Genomic DNA, 24,124 nt, shown 5'->3' with positions numbered 1-24,124 from the left:
AAAAGGTTTGTTCTCTAAAAAAAAGATTAACTAAGGTATTTTTTTTTTATTTTTAGGACACCCCCATCCGGTTGTGAGAGAGACATTGAACATACACTACGGTCTCCGCAATGATCTAAGGAACTTTTATGCCAGGTTTTATCAAGAATGGTCAAACGGTTTTGATTTTTATTCGGGACATACATACATACATGTATACATACATATATACATATAATACATACATACATACATACATACATTACATTACATTACATACATACATACATACATACATACATACATACATGCTTACACACACCTTACATTCGATTATATATATATTAGATGAGCATATTCCGCTTGAGATAAAATGAAATAAATGGAGAAGACTTTAGTAATAATACACAATGGTATTCTAAACAAAATCTAACTCACTACAATAACACGTCTTTTCAGTCTGACGTTCTGGAGTCGTCTCCCCTAACTAAGACCGCTGACGACACTGCCACCTATCTTGCATCATTCACAACCAATCGCTAACCTCTTCTCACCGTCACCACAGACAGACACACACACACACACACACACACACTCCATAATACTAAAAGAGAACTGTAAAACAAAACATCAATTCCCTATTAGATGCAGTTTGAAATGGCGTGACATGGCGCAGTCATGAGACTGGCAAAATCATTTTCTGTGTTGCCAGGGCTCAGACTGATACTCTTTCTATTGTATTGATCTTGGCGTGCTGTTGTTTCCGGTTGACTAGCTCTGCTGGCAGTGGCCCAGAAATCTATTTATTTATTTGATTGATCTGTGTCGGGGGGGGGGGGAGGAGGGGTAGAAAGAACGGGAGGGGGAAGGATGGAATTGAATTACATGTCCAGTTGCCAGACTTTGCACTAAAATAGTTTAGGTGTATGTGTGTAAATTGATCTCGGGAGTGGGGGCGGGGGGGGGTGAGTGTTTAAATGCAACTGTATTTTTTATGTTGGAAAGTAAAATGTAGTGTGGGGTTGTAGTGTGGGGTTGTAGTGTGGGGTTGTAGTGTGGGTTGTAGTGTGGGTTGTAGTGCGGGTTGTAGTGTGGGGTTGTAGTGTTGAGTTGTAGTGTGGGGTTGTAGTGTGGGGTTGTAGTGTGGGTTGTAGTGCGGGCTGTAGTGCGGGTTTTAGTGTGGCTTGTAGTGTGGGTTGTAGTGTGGGTTGTAGTGCGGGTTGTAGTGTGGGATGTAGTGTGGGTTGTAGTGTGCTTAGTAGATTGGGATGTAGTGCGGGCTGTAGTGTGGCTTGTAGTGTGGGTTGTAGTGTTGGTTGTAGTGTGGGATGTAGTGTTGGTTGTAGTGTGGGATGTAGTGTGCTTAGTAGATTGGGATGTAGTGTGGGTTGTAGTGTTTTACGTTTTCTCTTCTTCCCACAGCGGGGGCACCGTGGGTCGAATCTTGTCCATAGCCGTGGGAAATATGAGCCAACAGGACAGTGGCCTGTCCTGCCCCTGTGCTATAATATTTCATCCTTGGACAGCCTCCACCACGGGGAAGTTTGGTCAGGTCACTTGTCCCAGAACTCAAACCACTTTTCAATTTAAATTTTTTTTTTGATTGTTGCCAGAGCATGATGAAAATTCACATCCTGCTGGGTAGGTGGTGTTAGCCCTTCCTGGTGGGTCAAGGAGTCTGCAATTGTGTTTCCAGTCATACCTATATAGGTCGGTACCCACTGCATTATTACAGGGGTGCCATAGCGTTGGTTTATATTATGTGAAGCCATGATTACAGTGTCAAAATTGAGGGGGGGGGGGACATGGACCAGAGCTTTGCAAAGCCTGAAGTACAGGTTTTAAATTAGCGTTCACAACTATCTGTGTTGTCTTTAAATGTCCTCTAAAAAAAAAGGTTCGAAATCTGAAAAGGGGCCCAAATTCAACTTCACTACTAGTTCCCTCTTATCAAACTCCAACCTCTTATACATCTACCGGTGGGCCGGTACCAAATGGGCCGTTAGGGTCACCTAAAGGGTCTCATGAATGCCACTAGGGCACGCATTGAATTGTTATAGGTTTTATAATATTCTCTTATAAAAGTGGTCCTCTGAGCGTCGTGTTTGAAAAAAAAATCGTTTGCAGACTTAACATTGTGGGTCCTAATACTTATTTAATTTAACACATTTAATAAACCGAAATAATGTAATAGCCCACATCCGTAGACCGTGCTACAGTAGGCTTCATTCTTTTAGGACCTACACACTTAGCAATGAACAGGGAGCATAAAGCCTATATATCTTATAAAGATATAGAGAATGCGTACTGTTATCGATACATTATTAAGACTTAACATAATGATTTTGAGGACAGGTAGGTCTATATTTGGAGGCCCATTGTATGATATACAATTTATGGGCCGGAGAGTAAAGAAATGCCTGGGCCGATTTTGACACCCAGTCCGCCTCTGCTCATCTCCTACTTATCACTCTATTAATAGTAACATTAGATGCTGGAGCTAGAGGTATCATCTTATGATGCTGTAGTGACAAAGTCATGACTGGTTTCAGTTAAGATGAATAGATTCATTGCTAAAAAAATAAGATTATCTCAAAAAAAAAAGACTTAAAAAGGGCTGAGGCCTAATTGGGTAAGGCTTCAGTCAAGTCAAGTCAGCATAGACCACGTGATCTCACTTAAGCCACTGCGAAAAAATTCATAGATCTATAACCTAAACACGCAAAAGTCATTTTTGATTTCCTAAACTCTATGACAATGAGAGTATAATGTAGCCATAGACATATATAAATATAGACTGGCCGATAAAAGAGTTTTATGAAATGAAAATTTGTGACTTGCAATTTTGTGTACTTTATTATACAGCATCTATGAGCAGTGTAGTTTTGTTTAATCTCTAAGGCTGAAGATCATACAACTTTTCAGAATTCGGAAATCCGACAGCAATAGATGTACATGTTTTCAAGTTACATGAAGTTATTTCCTTTTTCCAGTCTATAATTATTTATGTCTATGAAATGAATGTAGCCTGATGTAATCTTTATAGCGCTTTAAAGGACTCTAACGTCGTTATTCTTTAAACTCGTGTCAGAAAAGATTGCCTTTGCCATGTGATCGTCCCCCACAGTATTTAAACCATAATGACGCAATCACATTGAGTGCTTATTTTTAGAGACGTCACCGTAAATGTCTAAAAATATCTTAACTTCCTGTTATATGAAAATGTTTATTGTGAAAATGGCTTAATTCTTCGTGTGATTCCTCCTAGATCTATATCATGTCAGACACAGTAGCAATCTGTGAAAGTGTAAATAGGGATAAAACAACACGCTGGCAAACATGTTTCCAAAGTATAGATCTAGTTTGATTATCAGATAGGTAATGTTATTGATTGAAGTCTAGATTAGATCATGTTCAGTGTATAGTAAGTAATAGTCCTAAAAATAAGATAAGATAATAATAATAATCTGTATTATCCGCGAGGAATTTTGTTTTACAATTGTGCATTACAAAAAAAAACAAAACAATACATGATTAGATCAAGCATTTGTACAATAGCACACAAGATATTCATACCCCCAGATAAGATAATAATATAAACTTGTGCTATTAGAGCATGGAATGTGTTGCCAGAGCCAGCCAGGAAAACCAGCGACTTGGCAGAATTTGAGTCATTGCTTAACATGCATGACGAAATGTATGACGCGTAGGACGTAATCCTCTTCTATTTTGAAGAGACGTCTGTATTATATAAGATAAGATAAGAAGATAAACAGATGGAAATTCAGTTTGACTACGGTTGACCACCTCAGCGTAACTACAGTTACATGTAACAATAACAATATAGGCCTAGATGCAAATACGAACAACATTCACACACGAAAGTGACGAAACACACACACACACTTACAACCAGCTCTTTATGAATTATGAATGTAAAGGGAGAATGATCCTTAAAGGATTACGGGCATGACATGGCCTAAATTGTGCCGATGTGCCTAAACTCAAAACTCGAACTCAAACTCTATGAATTAGATTTTATGTACTTCTCGATGACGACAGATGACTTTGTAACAGTTAATAATAATAATAATAATAATAAATTACCTGCTGAAATGGGATAAAATTGTCCTGACTGACAAGACGGTCGATTACTGATATTGACCCCCCCCCCCAAAAAAAAGGAAAAAAAAAAGGAAACCATCATTGACATCGACGTACCACTTTCTTGCAATATAAGGATTACTCAGTTGATAAATCTCATGCGGTCATATTATCATCCATATGGAAACCTATCCTTATCAACTGAGAGGATAACGACCTCGCATACACACCTTCCTCCTTCGAAGCTCTCCACATCGCTAAGAAGATTCTCGTTACCTTTCAAGGGCCCAGTACTGCAGCAGACCCCCCACACCACCAGAAAGTCCCTCATTGAGTTTTGTCCCCTGTTATGAATTTGGACGTAATTTTTAAATTTTTTTTTTTTTGAAGTAACGTCTGTAATCTGTAAGATAAGACAAGAATAGCAGAATGAATACTAGTTGATTTCTAAAAAAAATTAAATAAAATTATTATTATAGCTTTTAAATGGCGCTACTTTCATGCTTATAGCATGCTCAGAGCGTTTTTGGTCCAATCTCTTTTGTGGACCAGTGGGGGGAGGGAGGGGGAGGGGGTATCTAGGAGTTGGCCTTTAGCCGCTCAGTAAACTCTGCCCGAGTCGGGTGTGGAACCTCGAGCCCCCTTCTAGGTAGCCAAGCCAAGCCAAGTTCAAGCGCACTTAGGCTCTCGACCACGCTTCCTACTAATAATAATTTAACTAAAATAACAAAATACTCTGTTGTTATATCAACTGACCTCGCAGACACATCCAAGACCCCAAGCTCCAAACATTCATTAGTAGATTCTCGTTACCCGTTTGTAAAAATGTTTGACATGTTTCGGATGTTCCTTCAGTGTTGAAGATAGTTTACTTCCTAGTCCAAACCTCCCGCAGGACGACGGTGGATGGGAGCGGGCAGGATTTGAACCCTCGACCATCGATAAATCCGAACGACAGTCCAGCGCGCAAACCTCACGACCAGGCAGCCATCCCGTTAAAGGGCAGTACTTCTGTAGCCCTGCCAAACATCAGAAATATTCTCAGTGAACACGGTTGAGGGGACCGAAATGAATTTCACTCTCCTTGAACAACGCCCGACCCTAGCAGTGCTAGCGAGTATTGAATAAAGATTGCCTGCCCCTCTATATTGTTTCGAAGAAAAAGCATAGGAATAAATTACCTTATGTTGATTACAAGGGGCCCCATCATTTCAAACAGCTTAGGGCCTTCTCAAGTCTAAATCCGGTCCTGTTTACATCAGAGAGTTGGCTTTCATTAAATAATTAAGTACCATGTACTAAAGAGCAGGCGAATTGGTTGTTTGCGTGATAAGGTCGGTTCTAGATATGAATAGAGCTAGATGAATATAGAACTAGAGTTTATTGCAAGATTACTTAAAATTGTCTTTTGAGTCAGAGTAGATATGGATAGACCAAGATGGCTTCCTTGTCGATTTTTGAACTTTCGCCTCAATGACCTCGGGTTCGAACCCCTCCCCGCCGCGCCCCCCCCCTCCCCCCCCCCCCCCCCGGTCCTGCTTGAGATTTGGGCTAGGACGTTTGTAATCTTCAATTCTGAAGCATCATCCCAAACGTGTCAATCAAAAACATCTAGTTTAATGCCTGGTCTCGACCCGCTGTATCACTCTTAAAATGACCAACATTAGTCTAGCTGTACCCATGGTAAGTGGTCGACCTAGAGGCACTAGCGGATCCAGAACTTTGGAGTGGGGGGGGCGATTTTTTTCCAAACCCTAACCCTAACGCCCAGTAAACCCTAACCCTACGCACAAACGTGCATACAGCGCGCGCGCGCGCACACACACACACACGCACACACACACGCACACACATATATATGTATATATATATATGTATATATATAAATATTAGAATAAAAAAAGCAGCATTTCTCAACCTTCGGCGAAAAACAAAACAACTGGGGCAGCGCTATAAGGTTCTCTGGTGAAGTTCGGGGCGAAGCCCCGACGCCATAAGCGTTTTCTTGCTTTTTTTCACTGCAGAATCGCATTCTCCTGACAAGTACAGCTCATTATTCATCAATGGAGTTCGGGGCGAAGCCCCGACGCCATAAGCGTTTTCTTGATATTTTGACTGCAGATACGCATTCTCCTGACAAGTACAGCTCATTCTTCACAATGTAGTTCGCCCCGACGCCAAAAGCGTTTTCTTGCTTTTTTCACTGCAGAAACGCATTCTCCTGATAAGTACAGCTCATTATTCATCAATGGAGTTCGGGGCGAAGCCCCGACGCCAAAAGCTTTTCTTGCATTCTTCATTGCAGAAACGCATTCTCCTGACATCTACAACTCATTACCCATAAATGAAGTTCGGTGCGAAGCCCCGACGCCAAAAGCGTTTTCTTGCATTCTTCTCTGCAGAAACGTATTCTCCTGACATCTACAACTAATTACTCATAAATTGAGTTCGGGGCGAAGCCCCGACGCCAAAAGCGTTTTCTTGCATTCTTCACTGTAGAAACGCATTCTCCTGACCTGAAGCTCATTATTCATACTTTAAAAAAACGACCTTTCGAATAATGTTGTACTTGAAAAATATTCTAATTTGAATTTATAGACCCATAATACATTGCAAATAAAACCGATTTGTTCCTTGAAAAGATAGGATACCCCACGTATTTAGATTTTTGCTTTGAGGATCTCCGCCGAAAAAAAAACTTATTCGATAAATAGTATTCAAGAAAACTCTAGCATAAATTGTGAGTTATAGTCCCAAATTTATTTAGCTAGAAAAATATCAGATTGAGTAAAGGTTGTGAAAAGGCGACTATGAAAACGTTATTTGAGTTTAGAACTCATCTCAATCATGACTCTTATACTGAAAAATTTCGTTTGAATTCTAACTTTTCCAATGCAAAGTCTTTCTTAAAATACTTATGATAACTTCATGTGAAATTACAAAAACTCTGTCTGGAAATGGGAATGGCGGTAGAGTGAAAACGATTAATCCTCGCTCCTTTACTAATTTCTGCTAAAGATTGCATTTGGCATTAAAGAATAGGTATGGGGCGACTCGATATAAGAATTTCATTTATAGTATATATAAATTATATTAGTGACAGATTTTTTTAATTTTGTAATTTCTTAACTATAATACAAAAAAGAAAAAGTATTGATTTGTCCGATGGGGGAAATGCGATTGCATGTATCGCCCCTCCCACCTGGTACAACCCTTTTTCATTTAAATTTTCTAATGATACAATTTGAGATTAGAGTGTGGTACGACATATTTACAATGGGTCACATATCAATACGTAGTTTATATTATATAGATATTCAACTAATTTTATTCACAAACTATGATTCTCCACAAAAATAGGACCGCCCCCCCCCCCAGCACTCAGAGGGCTAGAGTGGGGAGGGCAGTACATGCAATCGCCCCCCCCCCCTCATCCCACCGAATCGGCCAAAATACCAGAAAGGGAGCGACATAATATACAATTTATATATTAATTCAACTAATTTTGTTCACAAACTATGATTTCTCAATAAAAACGGACCGCCCCCCCCCCCACTCAAAGGGTTTAGGTGGGAAGGGCAGAAGAGGTATTCGTCCCCTCCCCCCACCAATCGGCAAACAGGGAACGACATAATATAAAGATCGGTTAAAATATCAATAACAAGTTACAAGGATATAGATATTTAATTGATTTTGTTAGCAGGCTGGGATTTCTACCAATAAATTGGACCGCCCCCCCCACTCGAAAGTTAAGGGGGGGGGGTGGGAATGATACCATCGCCCCCTCCCGACCCCACCAAATCGGCCAACATACTAGAGGGGGGGGCGAAATAATGTAAAAATAGGTTGAAATATAAATAATTAGTATATATTTTTAACATAAGTAATAAATTCGTATACAAATTGTGTGAATCCTATACTAAAGTTCGTCCGCCCCCCCTCCGGGGGGGGGGGGGGGTCGGCCGAGTGGGGGGGGCGATCGCCCCTACCGCCCCCCCCCTGGATCCGCCAGTGCCTAGAGGTAACAATGGTAAGTGGTCAACCTAGATGTAACAATGATAAGTGGTCAATCTGGCTGTAACATTGATAAATGGTCAATCGATAGGCCTACGATGAGTTGGTTATACGTAGCAGCGGAGATCACACACTAAGCTGGGAATTTGTTTTTTTCTCTCCGCGGATTAAATGTTAGGAAAGGTTGCGACCAAACATGTCTTATCTCTCGTCTGTCTGTCTGTCTGTCCGTTCGTCTGCCCGTTTGTCCATCCATTTATCCAGAAATCTATAACTTTTGAATAAACAAAAAAGTTGCATATTATTATTACATCGATCATTGCTTTAATTTTGAAGTTATAAAAGAAATAAGTTTGTGAGTTTAATAATTTTTACGTACTTCCAGAGTTGCAGCCCTTCTGAGCAAAATGTAATTAATAAGTACTGCTACTGACATAGGGGTCCAATACAAGGGTCGTTGAGCGGTATAGCGCTCGGCTTCCGTACCTAGTAGAATCGCTTTCGAATCCTGGTGAAGACTTTTGTTTCGGAATTAAGGACTTTGATGACCCCCCTGAGTCCGACCCGATCTAATAGGTATCCGAGACTAGTTGAAGGCCGTTAGTCGTTCTGCTGGCCACTTGAAAACTATGTTAACCGTCCATGACTGAAACAGACAAATTTGAACCCTCTGCCCCCAAAGCTTGAAAGGTCTGAATCTAAACCTTTACTTCCCAGTTTAATTGTATGTTTTTTCAAATGTCTAACAATCAATTAATTTTCTTTAATTTCAGATATGCTTGTCAGAGGACAGTCCTTTTACAAACAAACATGTATATCTGTATTCTTTGGAGGAGTTCTTGTGATTTCAATAAGCTCCAACTTTCTAAACACCCACAGTGATTCCAAGAAGACCGTCTGCAGATCGTACGCCAGCGAGCTCAACGAGCTGAGCGTCAGAAAGGAAGAGGTTCGAACCCTGAAAAGCGTCGTCTCTTTCCTCACCGAGCCGACCATCAACGAGCATAATTTCAGCTTCATCCACAACCCCAAAGACACGTGCTCCAACTCGACGAATGTCCTGTACGTGGTCCCCTCGGCTCCGACGAACTTTTGGCGCAGGAGCAAGGTGAGGCAAGGCTTCCTCGGGACACACGTAGGGAACTCGAACGGGAACGCGAAGCTGCTGTTCTTCCTTGGGAAATCGACGGACGAAGCGCTAGACGCCGAGACCCAGGCCAGCGTGGTGGACGAATTCGTCAAGCACAACGACATCGTCCAAGAAGCCTTCGAAGACAGCCGGAGGAACTACCGCCTCAAGGCCGTGTCCATGCTGAAGTGGCCCGCTTACTTCTGCCGGGAGGCCAAGTATGTCGTGCGGCTGGATGACGACATTGAGTTCAACATTGAAAGACTTTTTGCCGCACTTAAGGAGGCCAGTGCCCTGTACGCACACTTCGTACTGGGGCACCGCAAGGACAACGGCTCCCCGGTGCGGGCTCCCTCCGATAGGATGTACATCTCCAGGGAGGAATACCCAGACAGACATTTCCCAATATACATCCACGGTCGTATCCAGGCCTACCCAATGGCCACTGTACGGCTGTTGTACCAGGCTTCTCTCAGGGTCAAACCCATTTGGTTGGAAGACGTATTCATCACAGGCCTCTGTGCACTCAAGGTGGACGTAGCCCTGGTGAATCTCACAGGAGACGAGTTCAAACACTTAGAATAGTCTTGCAAACTCACCAACTTGTACAGCACCATATTTCTTTTATTACACTATTTCCCAACGCTTCTCATTTGTTCTGTAAATAACTTGTAAGAATAATAAAAAAAAGATCGACAACTTTGAGTGTGTACAAAAATAAACAAGCAAAGCAAAAAGAATACTTTACAAAAAAACAAACCTTAATTAGGGGAAATAACCACTAAATACTGACAATTATCTAAAAATTACAGGGTTTAGCTATCTTTCTGTTGTATCAAAAATATTAATTAGTACTAAATGATTAACTGATTGAATAATTTTTGGATAGATTCGTGTATTGTCATCGATTATGAATAATTCTGAAAATTTCAACTTGATTCCAGAATGGGAAAAGGGAGAAAAAAACATGTCCAGAGTTAATAAGAAGATTAAATCCATATTTACATTCAAATTCCCATTAAGAAGCATTTATTTCCCTTATTTCGATATCGAACAAAATAATTATTCACCAACAAGTAATTAACTCATTGATACTGTTTTTCATTGATTTATGTCTTGACAAGTAGGTCTATATATAATTAACAATTTTGCAAAGTTTTAAGCTGATCCGAGGATGGGAAATGGACAGACAGACAGATTGACTTGATATAGGCTGTGTGAAAAACAAAAAAAAAAAAGAACCAACATTTATATATCAGTTTTCTCATTTGTATTTCTTACCATTTAGCATTTTTTACTCGCTATTTGCACAACTCTTTTTAATTTATCATAAGGAAAAAGTACTTATTCCCCTTTTCAGACCATGTTATCCATACAGCAGATGATAACACCGTCATCTGTTTCTGTGGCCCACGGTTGACGAGGAAGTCATGTGGCCAGCACAACGACCAACTGCCCTTACTTTTTATTAACTAATGTCAGGTACCTATTAGAGCTTGGTAAAATCAAGGGCTCCTTAAAGTTTTAAAATTTCCAGTCTTCAAGAGGATTGGAACCCTGGACCCTTCGGTTGAGAAGTCAAGTGCTTTAACGCTCAGAATTCCCCCATATTTTTTGTTCATAGTACACTCAGCTAAATTGACCCTAATAATAACAAATTAAATAAGTTCTTCCTGGAGTTAGCATTATTTATTGTTTTTTTTTGTTTGTTTTATAGAAGAGGGGGATTTCACTGCAAAACTCTCTGGTAGGGGTTTTAAACTCAAAGCCTCCATTGCCTGTGCTGGGGCAAGTTATTGTTTAGTATTAAAATCTCACTTAAATAAACAAAATCAAAGCCAAAAATCAGTCACTAAATTCCGTTTTCCTCCCGGCTACGCCCATGATATACATATATCTATATATCTCACTCTGAATGAGGCAAAATATGAAGGAAATACTGCATTCCTCATTAATCTTAGACTCGAAAACAAGCCTCATTATTATATGTCGATACAGCTTCCTGACTTGTAACATGGTCCTGAATATAAATTTGTTAAACTACTTGCAGTTGGCCCGTGAACTAGTGTAACTGTTACAATGAAATTTCACGGCCTCCCTCTCTCTTTCTCTCTCTCTTTCCCTCTCTGGAACCCCCATTTTATTTTGTTTTTATCTACGCATCGTAATTTCTCCCACATAAATTTTCAACTTGATTTGGAAAGACCCGCTTCATAATGCGCCCCCGACACAAACACGCTCATATTTCGGGCCCGCCAACAACAAAAAGTTGGTCATTCGTACACATTCCCGTTCACATAGCTTCATTTAGCGCAGGGATTCACAAACTGGTTTATCTAGACCCCAGGGGTCTACGAAGACTTCCAAGGGGTCTACGAGAGTGAAAAAAAAATAAATTGGGATCTATAAGACGTAAATGGGAGTCTATGACATGTAAATGGGAGTCTATGACATGTAAATGGGAGTCTATGACATGTAAATGGGAGTCTATGACATGTAAATGGAAGTCTATGACATGTAAATGGGAGTTTATGACATGTAAATGGAAGTCTATGACATGTAAATGGGAGTCTATGACATGTAAATGGAAGTCTATGACATGTAAATGGGAGTCTATGACATGTAAATGGGAGTCTATGACATGTAAATGGAAGTCTATGACATGTAAATGGAAGTCTATGACATGTAAATGGAAGTCTATGACATGTAAATGGGAGTCTATGACCTGTAAATGGAGGTCTACGAGAGTGGATCTTATTTAAGCAGGTCAAGACGTTAAATTCTATTCTTCACTAACCATGTCAACTCATGCACAAATATAATTTTTATCTCAGTTAATCTTTGAATTTTGACTGCATAATTAGCTAAGTAGGGAGGTCATCCGAAAACTAAAAAAACAAGCAAAGGGGTCTACGAGTCAAAAAAGTTTGGGAACCACTGAATTATCGCATACTTTGTTCTCTACATAAAAAGACAACTGCTAACAACAGCATTTCGAGGTTTATAAATAAAAAAAAAATTCTCGTGTTCCTTGTATGGCACATTCATTTAGCTCATACAAGTAAAAATAATGTAGAATTTTATATTCTCCCACTTGAACTTTATATGTATTAAACTGTTTAACTCTGGACAATAAATTTCCACGACCTCGGGTTTAATATCTAAAGTAAGGGGAAATAATTTTTTTTTATGACTTTGTCATAACAAAGTTTAGTGTTTTCACGATTCCTGCCCTTATCTAAATCTTTAGACTTGACATACTTGTTTATTCATTTTTAGCGGACATCGAAAGGAGAAAGGCCGCTATTAGTTGTAAAACAATAAAAACATTTTAAAATACTTTTTTTTTAAAAAAAGACAACATTATACAATTTAAAATAAAACAAAACATAATTAATTAAAAAAATATTTTGTTCAAACCAAGTAACGAAACCTCGATTTTGACACCTTCAGATGCGTGAATGTACATCATAAACGATAAACGAATAGGCCAGTGGGCAATGCATATTTTAAAAAATTATCTATTCATATTTTCAGCATATGGACATCTAGATCTAACATTAGACTCTAGAACTAGACTTTTGATTTAGTATCATTAAGATTTGGTTTATTTTATTAACTAATTCTAAATCTAGAATCTACATGTAACCAATACTAGATTTACGTAACAAAATATTGGTGTAGCTTAAATATTCTTTTAATAAACTTGAAGCAGCTTTAAATTTACTTAGTTATCGCCAGTTATCACATAATCAGTACACTATGTCAGCGATCTGACTTTAGTGTGAAATAGCAGAGTAGTGTTGGACGCATCATACTCACTACAACACTTTGAAAGCAGTTTGTGATTTTAAAAAATTAGATTTTTCAGTTTCAGAAAAGAAAAAAGTAGCCGTTGCATCAGAACTTTGAATTGTCTAAAATATTATGATGTCGGATTTTCACTATATTTTCTAGTTAACGAGATCCAAACGGGACAGACGGACAGACATTCCACACAACACAAAACTAATAGCGTCTTTTCCCCCTTTCGGGGACCGCTAAAAATCGTCATTATATTTTCTTTTCTTAAGTTTATTTTCACGGGTTGTTCCATAGTGAAATCATACCGTTTTTTAGTAAGGACTACAAAGTGATGGCTTATTACTAATTTAATACTATTTAATCTTGTTTCCAATTAGGTGCGTAAAATAATATGATTCACAATGGCGTAACGTTGAGATTCGTCACGCAGTTTGATGTGCAATAATTTAAACTGTTACAAATACTTATAATGAGACAATTAAAAAGTTTGAAATGATTATGATTCATATGTTCGCAACATTTATTCTCGAGTGACAATTATAGTAAAAATAAAATAGTGGCTAACCATGAATAATTTTGTACAATGTCAAGCTTTTAGACAAAATATATTTTTCTGAGGGTCTTAATTGTCCCCCGGAAAATCGTCACAATGCTGAGAACCCCTGACATAGAACCTTCAATTATCTAAGGCCACGATACAATCTTTGGTGCAATCTCCTTTGTGGGTCGGTAGAAGAGGATGTATCTGGGAGAAGGTTTCCGTGCTGCCATTAGGCGTTCAGAAGCCACAACTTATCTCGAGTCGGGATTCAAACTTGAAAGAAAGTAGCTAAGCAGGGGCGGACTGGCTATATGGGCATTTGGGCAAATGCCCGGTGGGCCGGTACCCAAATGGGCCGGTAGGGCCACCGAAATGCCTGATCGAAGTCACTATGGCACATATCAAGTTGTTAAAGGTTTTATAATATCCTTATTATGTTATCATTATTATTTTTATAAAAGGCCCTCTGAGCGTCGTGTTTAAACAAAAAGTCTTTCACAGACATTACAGTGTAATACTCTTTTAATCAAACACATTTTCCGAAAATAAAATATAGAGTGTAGATAGTGCTACTAGTAGGCTTCATCTTTTTAGGGCCTACATAATTGCTGATTTAAAAAGACGCTATATTGCTTATTAAGATATAGAGTTCACTGTATGCATGCATATCGATACATTATCAAACTTAACAATGATGTTTAAGGACCAATACACCTAGACATGGATGCCCATCACATGATAGAGAATTTGTGGGCCGAATTTTATAGAAATGCCTAGGCCGATTTTGACACCCAGTCCGCCCCTGTAGCTAAGTGATTTACAGCTGGGATGGCTGCCTGGTCGTGCGGTTTGCGCGCTGGACTGTCGCTTGGATTTATCGATGGTCCCGGGTTCAAACCCTGCCCGCTTCCTATCCCCCGTAGTCCTGCGGGAGATATGGACTAGGAAGTAAACAATCTTCAACTCTGAAGGGAAATCCGAAATATGTAAAATATTTTACAAACATTTTTCAACATATAACAGACATTTCACAATTATTCGTAACGTATTTTTAATCGTTATTGCATAGTTTATATGAACTCACTCCGTCTGTCTGTCTGTCTGTGCACATTTTGCGCACGTTATCTCTACCACTTGCATCAAGTTGAAACTTAAAAAAACAAAGTTTTTCATTGTTACTAAAAAAAAAAGCATGAATCAATGAAAATATTTACCAATTACTTTTGGAAATAGTGGCAATTAATTTTTGTTTGGCATAGAAAGAGGGAAATAAATCTTACTGTATTGAGATGTATGTCTGTAAATGTGTAGCCCTTTCCCATATAGGAGCCTTTTAAAAAATTACTTATTTTGCTTGTTTTAGAACACATGAATGATGAAATTGATTTTAGTCTGATGTAATTTTTTGCATGAGAGATGAAAGATAAATACTTTATTTCACACTCGATTTTAGAGAAATATGTGGTATTATTTATGTTTAACATTTTGGGTTTTTGGCACATCGGCACAATTTAGGCCCTGTCGTGCCTAAAAACCCATTAAAGATTTCTTCACTTTTACAGCCCAAGAGCTAAAAGTTACACAACTGAGGTATTAAAAATAAGCTCCACTCAAGTCAAATAGGAAGTAGATAATTTATAATTTAATAATTGCAAATATGTATATATTTACTTATACTTTGCCCAATCTCATATCAAATTTTAGTAGTTATCTGATCTTATCTTATTTAATACAGACGTTACTTCAAAAAAGAAGATGATTACGTCCTACGCGTCATGCATTTAGTCATGCATATTAACCAATGACTTAAACTCTGCCAAGTCACTGGTTTTCCTGGCTAGCTCAGGCAACCCATTCCATGCTCTAATAGCACTATATAGTTAACCCCACCTCCAGGATAAAGCCCAGTTTTTTCCCAGGCTCAACATAATCAAACATTGCTTTTAGGTTGTCTGTTCCAAAATAGTCCCTTCTAATGTCCTCTAATGTCCTGGTATCTGGGGCAATTTCTTCTTCTTCTTCATCGTTCTCATTGTTATGTTGGAGTGTTCATATGACTAGACCAATACATGAGATGAACTGCGCAGTGGTTTCCAAATCAGGGAGCTCTCCATATAGTTTTCTTTCTATTGGGGTGATTTGGGGCCAATGTCTTATGCGTCTCTCTTGGTAGAGAGAGCAGTTTTGGAGGACGTGGTCGGCATTTTCTGGTGATACTCCACATGGGCAGATTTCACTGGTTCCAATTTTGAGCTTCCGGAACATGTGTTGTCGCATTCTGTTGTGTCCGGTCCTGAGTCGAAAGATTAGACGTTGGTCTTGTCGGGATAGCTTAAAATAAGGTGTACATTGTAGATAAAATAAATGAGAAATGGACGAGCTCCCATCCAAATCACAAGAAAGATGATGCTTACTATAAGCTATCCCGACAATCTGGGGCAATGAATATAGATATGTGGTGACTTGACTTTTTATGTTTAAGTTATCGAGCTGCGGTACGTGAGATTTGTATATCCTTTTAAAACAGCAACAACTGAACGATTTGGGAGATCTTGATCTATAGTTTTTCACTGGATCTCGACATACATGAACCAACTAGGTCAATAAATTAAAAAAAAAAGTAATCAATAATTCAAAGAATTAATAGTATATGAATATCATGTATAAAGTAACACCTGTGCTTTAACGCTCGAACACAATTATTATATCCATCGAGCCCTTTTTGCCGTTTAGGTATGTTTTTCAAAGCCAAGCCATTCAATGTGATCGATGGAGCGTAGACTACCGCGCATGAAGCTCTCCATTGAAAATCAATGCTGTCGTCCTTTAGCTACACACATCCTGGACCACTGTGCTGTGTTAGAAGCTATAAAGAAAAACAGCCATAAAAACTATTCAGTGAAATATTCATTTGCAGTAGCCGGTTTAAACTCGGACGTGTGCGGCCTGGAGTAAACGGCTTGAGACTTACGTTGTAATAACTTAAACTTTGTTCTTCTAGCTTTGGACACTAACGGTAAGAAATATATTTAGCATGTCTTTGTGTCTTATCATAATAAGGCTTGTGTTCGAGACGGACGATGAATGAGGAATGCACTATTTCTTGCGTGACCTACAAATTCTGCCACATCCAGAGCAAGCATAATCATTGTCCGCCGGTGGTCGAATAAGATTTTCTTTTCGATGTCTGCGGTGGATTTTCGTTTTGTCTCAAATGTGCTGAGTGACCTCCAGCTGTCTCGTTCTGAAGCCGCATGCAACCAGGTGCTCTATTCTATGTCATCTAAGGCAAGTTGGCGCCCAAGATGGTCTTTATATCCAGCACAATGATATAATAACGTGCCTCAACAAAATTACTTCTGCGTGCATCAGGTATAAGTGAGATCTATCACAAACAAATATTCCGATTAGAGTAACACCATTAATAAAATCACTAAACTTAGAGACACTTCAGGACAGAAGAATCAAAAGTAAAGTAGCTCTAATACATAAAACACTAAGCCATAACTTACAAATAGAAAAACAAAACCTAATGAAATACATAGAAAAACACAAGGATAGAGGCACATTTCTTATTAAATACGCTAGAACAAATTTATACAGGTGCTCCTTCTTCCCTAGTGCCATTAGAGAATGGAATGGTTTGCCTGAATCAGACAGTAAAACCAACGACTTGGCAAATTTTTTCATTAGCATGCTTGTAGTTCGTAGGACGTAATTATCTCCTTTTTGAAGTAACGCATGTAATAGATAAGATAAGATGAGCTAAGATAAGATAAAAGATAAGATTTAAAAGAGGGGAATGGTATAATGAAATAGAAAAATTGACACGATATTGAAAAGCGAGGGTAATCACTTCAAGTGAGTTGACAACTGTTGTCCTAACCCTTCAACTATAATTGATATTACCGGTCCCCGGAAAGGGGAATATCCGATAGTTTTGTGTGGCTTGTCTGTACGTCCGTCTGTCCTAATTATATCGCTAATAACTAAAAAAGATGTTGAAAAAAACGATGTCATGATTTTTGAGATCTTCTAAAGTTCTAGAGCAGCGGTTCTCAACCTTTTAGGCTCGGCGACCCCTTTTTACAATCTCCCACTCTGCCGTGACTCCCCCCCCCCCCTCACGTACACATACATACAGCAATAGAAGAATTGACAAAAACAATTCATTTTTTCGATGGTCTTAGGTGACCCCTGGCCAAGCGTCAATCGACCCCCAAAGGGGTCGCGATCCACAGGTTGAGAACCCCTGTTTTAGAGCAACAGCTACTTTTGTTTTTGTTTTCTGAAAGCGAACCGTTTAAATTTTGAAAATTAAATATGCAAACATTTTTCCCATAACAAATGCACCATTTTTACAACTATTAACTATAGTAAAAAAAAAACAACAAACAAACAATGGGGACTATACTAATGAGGGAGGTGATTTTTCTGTATGTTTATAAATCAGTTTTTGTTATTTTTAAAATGTTATAAAAACCTTTGTATTACTGAATTGTTTTCTGTTAAACAAGTTAACAAAACGTTTGATCAAAGTGTTACTTTCGTTTTAGCAGAGAATTGTTTATCTTATCTTATCTTTGATATTAAAGACGTTTTTTTTTTAAAAAAGAAGATAATTACGTCCTAGACATTTTATGTGTTCAGCATGTTACACATATTAACCAATGACTTAAATTCTGCCAAGTCGTTGGTTTTCCTGGCTGATTCAGGCAACCCATTCCATGCTCTGTTGGCACTAGAGAAGAAGGAGCGCAGAATCAGTTCAGTATGAAATATAACTTCTTTTTTTTTCTATAAAAGTAACAATATAAGTGTAGAACCTTATAAAACGCTACTGGAAAACATGTCTCTACCAGAAGCTTTATTGCACAAGAATGACTAAACAGTATACACACTCACACAAGCTGAACTGGACTCCAGGCCATTTTGACACACCAGTACAGATCAGTTCACAACACACAACAAGAAACATACATGAGTCATCGAGTCCGAAGATTAATGAGGTGTGCAGTGACTATGCAGCTCTGGCTGCGACCTACATATCTTGCTACTCCAAGCAGACACAACAGATGTCCCCAGGTGGTCGATTAAGATTCTCTTTTCGCCTTCTACGTCTGTCCAAGTATTTTATTTTCTTTCGGGTCCTATACAAATCTTAAATAACTATCTGATGCTTGTATAGTGGTTCCAGGTTTTACGTAATTGATTAAAAGGCATCGACTTTACAGTTTTGAAAATCATGCAGAATTGTGCCTATATTAGATTTTGGTTCCTGGTACTCCTATAAAAATATTAATGCTATTAATGTTATATTTTTTAATTTAGTGACAAAAGTTAGGTTATAAACTTCACGAATAAAAAAAAACAACTTTATTGACACGATAAAAATGTATGAATATTTCAACATAATTTTGTGACGTAAAAGACTAAATAAAAAAAAATCGAACGTGTAATTGGAACTCAAATGATCCCCCTGAGCCTTGAAAACATGATAAAACCTTACACTTCGATTTAGTTTTCGTTGCAAGAAATCAGTCAACTGTGAACTTCAATGTCTTTCTGTTGTGTGCCTTGATACGTCTAGACCAAGGGTAGGCAAATTACGACCCGCGGGCCACATTCTGCCCACCGGACTGTTTTATGCGGCCCATTGTCACCTAGACAAATCAGGTTTGCCCACTGATTATGCATATAAAAAATAAAAATATTTTGAAAGTAGCTAATTTCAAATAATTATATAAATTATTGCTATTTTTTATTATCACTTATGATGTAGAGGCGAAAGAAACATTGTCTTTACATGTCATTCTAAAAAGCTTAAAGTAAACGAAGATTATTTTTATTTGCAATGTTTTGAAAAATTCAGTTTAAGGTTTTAACACATGCTACTATTTTTTCAACGCTCTGAAGAACTGTGTTGAAAGTCTTGGGTTACCTTGGAACAAAATGGTAAGTGTAACAACTGATGGAGCCCATGTTTAGACAGAGAAAAACAGTTTTTTTTTTAAAATATAAAATTAAAGAAAATAGCTCTACCATAAACTTAAACAGAAAAATTTGCTCAAAGCTGCATTGAACATAGATATCACGTTTCCGGGGTGTTTAAATTTGTTACACAAAACAAGTAGGGAACCTATTTGAGGCACATTCTATAAGGAAAAAAGTACTCTACATAGAAACCAGTGCTCTATTTATCTCACGTATAAGTAGGCTACTGGTTATCTGAACCCTTCAACATGCCAACGAAAACAAAGGACAAGAACTCTTCTTTCGTGCTTTGATAATTATCCTTCTCCCCACCCCCCTGTTAACTCTTTCTCTCCGTAATTATTTACCACATTCTAGTGGAATCAACGTTGGTATCGTCAGTTAGGAGAGAAAGAGTTAAGACATTAAATAACCATTTCCCGTTTTCCGGTTTCAAAATTAGCGTGATAAGAAAACAAGGGCATGAATCTCCAAGATAAAAATTCATTGACGCACTCCTTTTTTAAAAAAAAAAAAAAAGTAACCGTCAAGAAATATAATCTAAATGCACTACACATGTAATCAAGCTTAGCTTCATCTGGTCATAGAAAAACCATTTAGGATATGCGGGAGCTATTTTAGTAAGTCAGTTTATGTTAAATCTTACTATTAAGTCATACTAGAGCACTGTTTCCTAAATTTTAAACTCATTAGTATTACTTGAATTTCTTTATAAAATACAAAAACAGTTAAAAAATATTGTCTTAGCATTTACTTTCATAACATTTTATAATGGTAGGCGTACATTAAAAAAAAATAATCAACAAAAATATTGTTATTAAAATAAATGTAAGTTATATTATTAATAGGAAGCGCGGTGGCTGAGCGGTAAAACGCTTTGCTTCCGAACCCCGGGTCCCCGAAAGCTCTCACAACCTTGTCACAATCGAGGCGTTGTTCCACAAGGGGCCGTTACATAATATATTGCGTGTCCCGCATGGTTAGCCCGGTATAGAAAATAAAAAATGGCGGGGGTCTTAGTAGATCTATACGCGGCCTGTTGCCGCGAGTCTGACCCACCCGCCAGGCAAAACAGTGTACACTGTTTTCATACAGGCCGGTGAGAGGGAGCCCTTGTTTACTAAATTCGTCCTGTATCCCTGGAGGTACGTGTCCCCACTTTGGGAAACACTGTACCAGTGGGTTTCATGAACTATCCGTACGTTTTCCCCCCTGGGTCACGACAAGAAAGAAGACATTCGATTCAATGCACAGCAGCCACCCGCATCCATCATAACTAAGTCAAGTCGTCGCAAAGTGGGCCACTTCTGTCAATCAAGACTGGAACAGAGCGGTACAAAAACTCGTTCGTTCCTTACTCGGTCAGACTATATCAACGCCACTCGTTGACCGGGAAACACGAAAAGGATCTTTATTGTTCTATTTATGTGAATGTTTCTGTCGTGTTGTTTGTATATGAGAATCGAGAATCACGATACATTTTTTTATAAGGATCAATTAAGCAATCTTATATGTAAGTTGGTCTTAATCAGATTGTTGACTTGTGTTTTGTGAATTATTGCTAAACATTCGTTTGTGCCAAAACCTCAAACTCTATTGAAAAAAAAAAGGATAAAAATATGGCCTATTCTTTATCTTATCTTATCTTATATATCTTATATATTACAGACGTTACTTCGAAAAAGAAGATAATTACGCCCTATGCATTTCACGTGTCAATGAGTTAAACTCTGCAAAGTGGTTTGGTTTTTCTTCCTGTTTCAAAGTACTTAACACATGTGTCATTTTACAGAACAGGATAATGACTCTCAAACAAAATATAAAAAAAATCCTTGTTTAAAAAACAAAGCTTATCTAAGGGCTTTAAAAAGGTATTTCTCTATAATTTAGAAGTTATTTCCCTTATTCGATATCGATCAAAATAATTAATTACCAATAATTAAATTGAATGCTGTCAAAGTCTCGTTTGAAATTGAGTGCTATTTGTTCATCTTGGGGTCAAGCACGTGAAAGCATTAAAAAAAAAACAACAACTCTTGAGTAGAAAGAGGAAGTGAGAATGACTAAATTCACTTTAAGTTAGTTAGTAGCTCCTGTACTCGGGTCAGTGCAGACGTGGAGAGGATTGCATTGTTACCCGCTGTGACGGGATACAGTAGCTACATTGTATGTGCATCTATTCTAGAGGACTTATGTATGTGTGCATGCATATCGTGCATCTATATTGTTATTGTACAGTAGTTACGCTGAGGCTGTCAGTTGTAGTCAAACTGAATTCCCAGTTGTTTGGATCAATAAAGTTATCTTATCTTATCTTATGATGTTTTGTGCTCGCTGAGATCAGGATGTCACTGTACGTAATAATCCTTTGGATTATACTCTTTGTGTTTGTATATCAACTATGAAGGATATCGGTCTTATCTTATCTTATATGATACAGACGTTATTTAAAAAAAGAAGATGATTACGTCCTACGCGTCATGCATTCAGTCAAGCATATTAACCAATGACTTAAATTCTGCCCAAGTCACTGGTTTTCCTGGCTAGCTCAGGCAACCCATTCCATGCAATTTGTCCTAGCAAATGGGACAAGTAATATGCCTTTATCTTTGTGTCTTTCTGAGTATTTTTATTAAATTTTGCTTTTGTATTTGAAGATTATGGTTCAGTGTTTTATGTATAATTGCTACTTTACTTTTGAGTCTTCTGTCCTGAAGGCTTTCTAAATTAAGTGATTTTACTAAAGGTGTTACTCTAGTCAAGTGTGAATATTCGTTTGTTATGAATCTCAATGCTCTATTTTGTGTCTGTCCAGTTTCTAACCAAGATAAAATAACATTTTACTTTTATGTTCTTATTTGATTTATATAAATTTCTTTTAATAAACCCTAATGCTTTGTTTGATTTTTTTGATAGTTTCATCAATATGGGGATTCCATGACAGTTTCTTATTTATTATAATACCTAGGTATTTTGCTTTTTTAGTCTGTGTTACTGGTTTACCATGAATAAGATAAGTGGAATACATTTGTTTTAGTAGAAAATCCGAGGACAGACGCAGACGGCGAAAAGAAATTCTTAATCGACCGCCAACGGACAGTGGTTTGGCTTGCTCTGGATGTGGCAAAATATGTAGGTCACAACTGGGGCAGCGTGGCCAGGGGAAATACGGCATTCCTCATTAATCTTCGGACTCGAAGACAAGTCTATTATTATTATTATGAAGGAAATCATACCATTTCTTATTTAATCAGTGATTTGTAACTGAATGCTTGATGTTGCAGTATATTATTCTCGTTAAGTAAATGTGTTTTTGTCTGCTGAAATCGGACTCAAATTTATGTATAAGAGTTATGTTTCTAGCATACTAAATGTAGCTCCAGGACACATGGACCCAGATCCATATGGCAGTATTATCTAAACATTCGTTTTATAATGGTGACCAGCAGTCCGTGTTTGTTACAAATGCATGGTTAATTGTTTTTATATTCAAGTTTTGTTTGTTGTTTTTGTTTAAAGTTTAAGTTTGATTTAAGAATCTGTCTGGGAGCAATAACGTGCACAATCATCTAAGTTAACAAAAAACATAAAATTCCGCGATAGCTTTGAATACTGAAGGATTAATTTCCCTTGTTGTATCGAAGTAATTAATTGCCAGTAATTATTTGACAAATTGGTTATGTTTTTTTTTGTTGCTTCAAGTATTGTCTACGTCGAAGAATAATTGTGAAAAGTTTAAACTTGATCCGAGAAAGGGGGTGGGAGAGGTAACGTGTACAAACCAGACAGACAGACAGAGTGAGTTGATATAAGCTGTGTAAAAAAACAAAAACAACTATCAAAACCTTTGGAGTAAAACTTGTTGTATAAGCCTATAAGCTGCTGGATATAACTCTCTTAATTTAACTCTATTTAGCATGCAATAGATAGTCTCTCATTTGACTGTATGAAAACAATTTGCACCTGGGCTACGCTGAGAACCCAATTGAAGAACTTTAAGCGCTCTCCTGGATCCATAGCTGGCTTAAAAAGGGCGATAATAGCAATCTGTTGATTTTGGGGGGGGGGGGGGGGGGGAACATAGCAAGTTACATTTTGAGAATACATTGTATTATATTATTTCAACTAAGGGTCTACATACTCAACGCTTTACGATAAACAGCTGGTTCCTCTTTTGTAAACAAAATTATAGCTAGAAATTCAAACACAACAAACTCAATATATTCCTTATTTTTCTTGTATACCACGTAAAAACTAACTATGTTTGAACCCCCACGGAGGAACCACTATCCTGCTAACATTAATGAAACTGTTCTTTATATTTTCAGGGCATGACCCTGAACTCAAATGGTCACCTTCAATGCCAGGAGAGGTCTAGTAGCCGTGTTTCTTGTCTCCGTCTGCCTGAACCTCTTCACCTTCGTGCTCCTGCTTGGAAGCTGGTTCATCGAGTCATCTCCCTTTACACGGTCCATCTCTCTGATATCAAACGCCGAAAGGATGGCGGCTCAAGCCTTAAAGGATTTTGACATCGAGTCTTTGCATACGCCCAAAGCTTT

At 38.0% G+C, this 24,124-nt stretch overlaps 2 protein-coding genes across 8 annotated transcripts in view; both read left to right on the top strand.

Annotated features, from left to right (window-relative positions):
• Window positions 1-3,179: 3,179 nt before the first annotated feature.
• On the top strand, window positions 3,180-9,874 carry LOC106053292 (beta-1,3-galactosyltransferase 1-like). 2 transcript variants are annotated; one of them, XM_013208824.2, is made up of 2 exons: window positions 3,180-3,403; window positions 8,871-9,874. In XM_013208824.2, the coding sequence occupies exon 2, from the start codon at window positions 8,873-8,875 to the stop codon at window positions 9,809-9,811; it is 939 nt and encodes a 312-aa protein (XP_013064278.2). In that variant the 5' UTR covers window positions 3,180-3,403; window positions 8,871-8,872; the 3' UTR covers window positions 9,812-9,874. The 2 variants fall into 2 exon arrangements, with proteins under 2 accessions (XP_013064278.2, XP_013064277.2); XM_013208823.2 differs by having other exon boundaries at window positions 3,181-3,357.
• A 6,407-nt stretch (window positions 9,875-16,281) lies between these two features.
• The window catches only part of LOC106055523 (beta-1,3-galactosyltransferase 1-like), a 9,072-nt gene continuing 1,229 nt past the window's right edge, over window positions 16,282-24,124 (top strand). The window contains exons 1-2 of one of the 6 annotated variants that reach the window (XM_056017516.1): window positions 16,282-16,587; window positions 23,894-24,124. The exon at window positions 23,894-24,124 is cut by the window's right edge and continues 1,229 nt beyond it. In XM_056017516.1, coding sequence (XP_055873491.1) covers window positions 23,913-24,124 — 212 coding nt within the window. In that variant the 5' untranslated portion in view covers window positions 16,282-16,587; window positions 23,894-23,912. Of the gene's footprint in view, window positions 16,588-20,066; window positions 20,186-20,897; window positions 21,079-21,629; window positions 21,760-21,796; window positions 21,919-23,893 lie in introns of those variants that run through there. The other 5 variants (XM_056017517.1, XM_056017519.1, XM_056017518.1 and 2 more) reach the window with 5 other exon arrangements.

Source organism: Biomphalaria glabrata, chromosome 18, assembly GCF_947242115.1.
Source record: "Biomphalaria glabrata chromosome 18, xgBioGlab47.1, whole genome shotgun sequence".
NCBI classification, from domain to species: Eukaryota; Metazoa; Mollusca; class Gastropoda; family Planorbidae; genus Biomphalaria; species Biomphalaria glabrata.
Note: the sequence above shows the minus strand (reverse complement) of the source record. Positions and strands in the feature narration are given on the sequence as shown.

What these genes read in the sequence shown, in the direction of transcription:
- LOC106053292 (XM_013208824.2), top strand. Translation starts at nt 8,873, where the DNA reads ATGCTTGTCAGAGGACAGTCCTTTTACAAACAAACATGTATATCTGTA.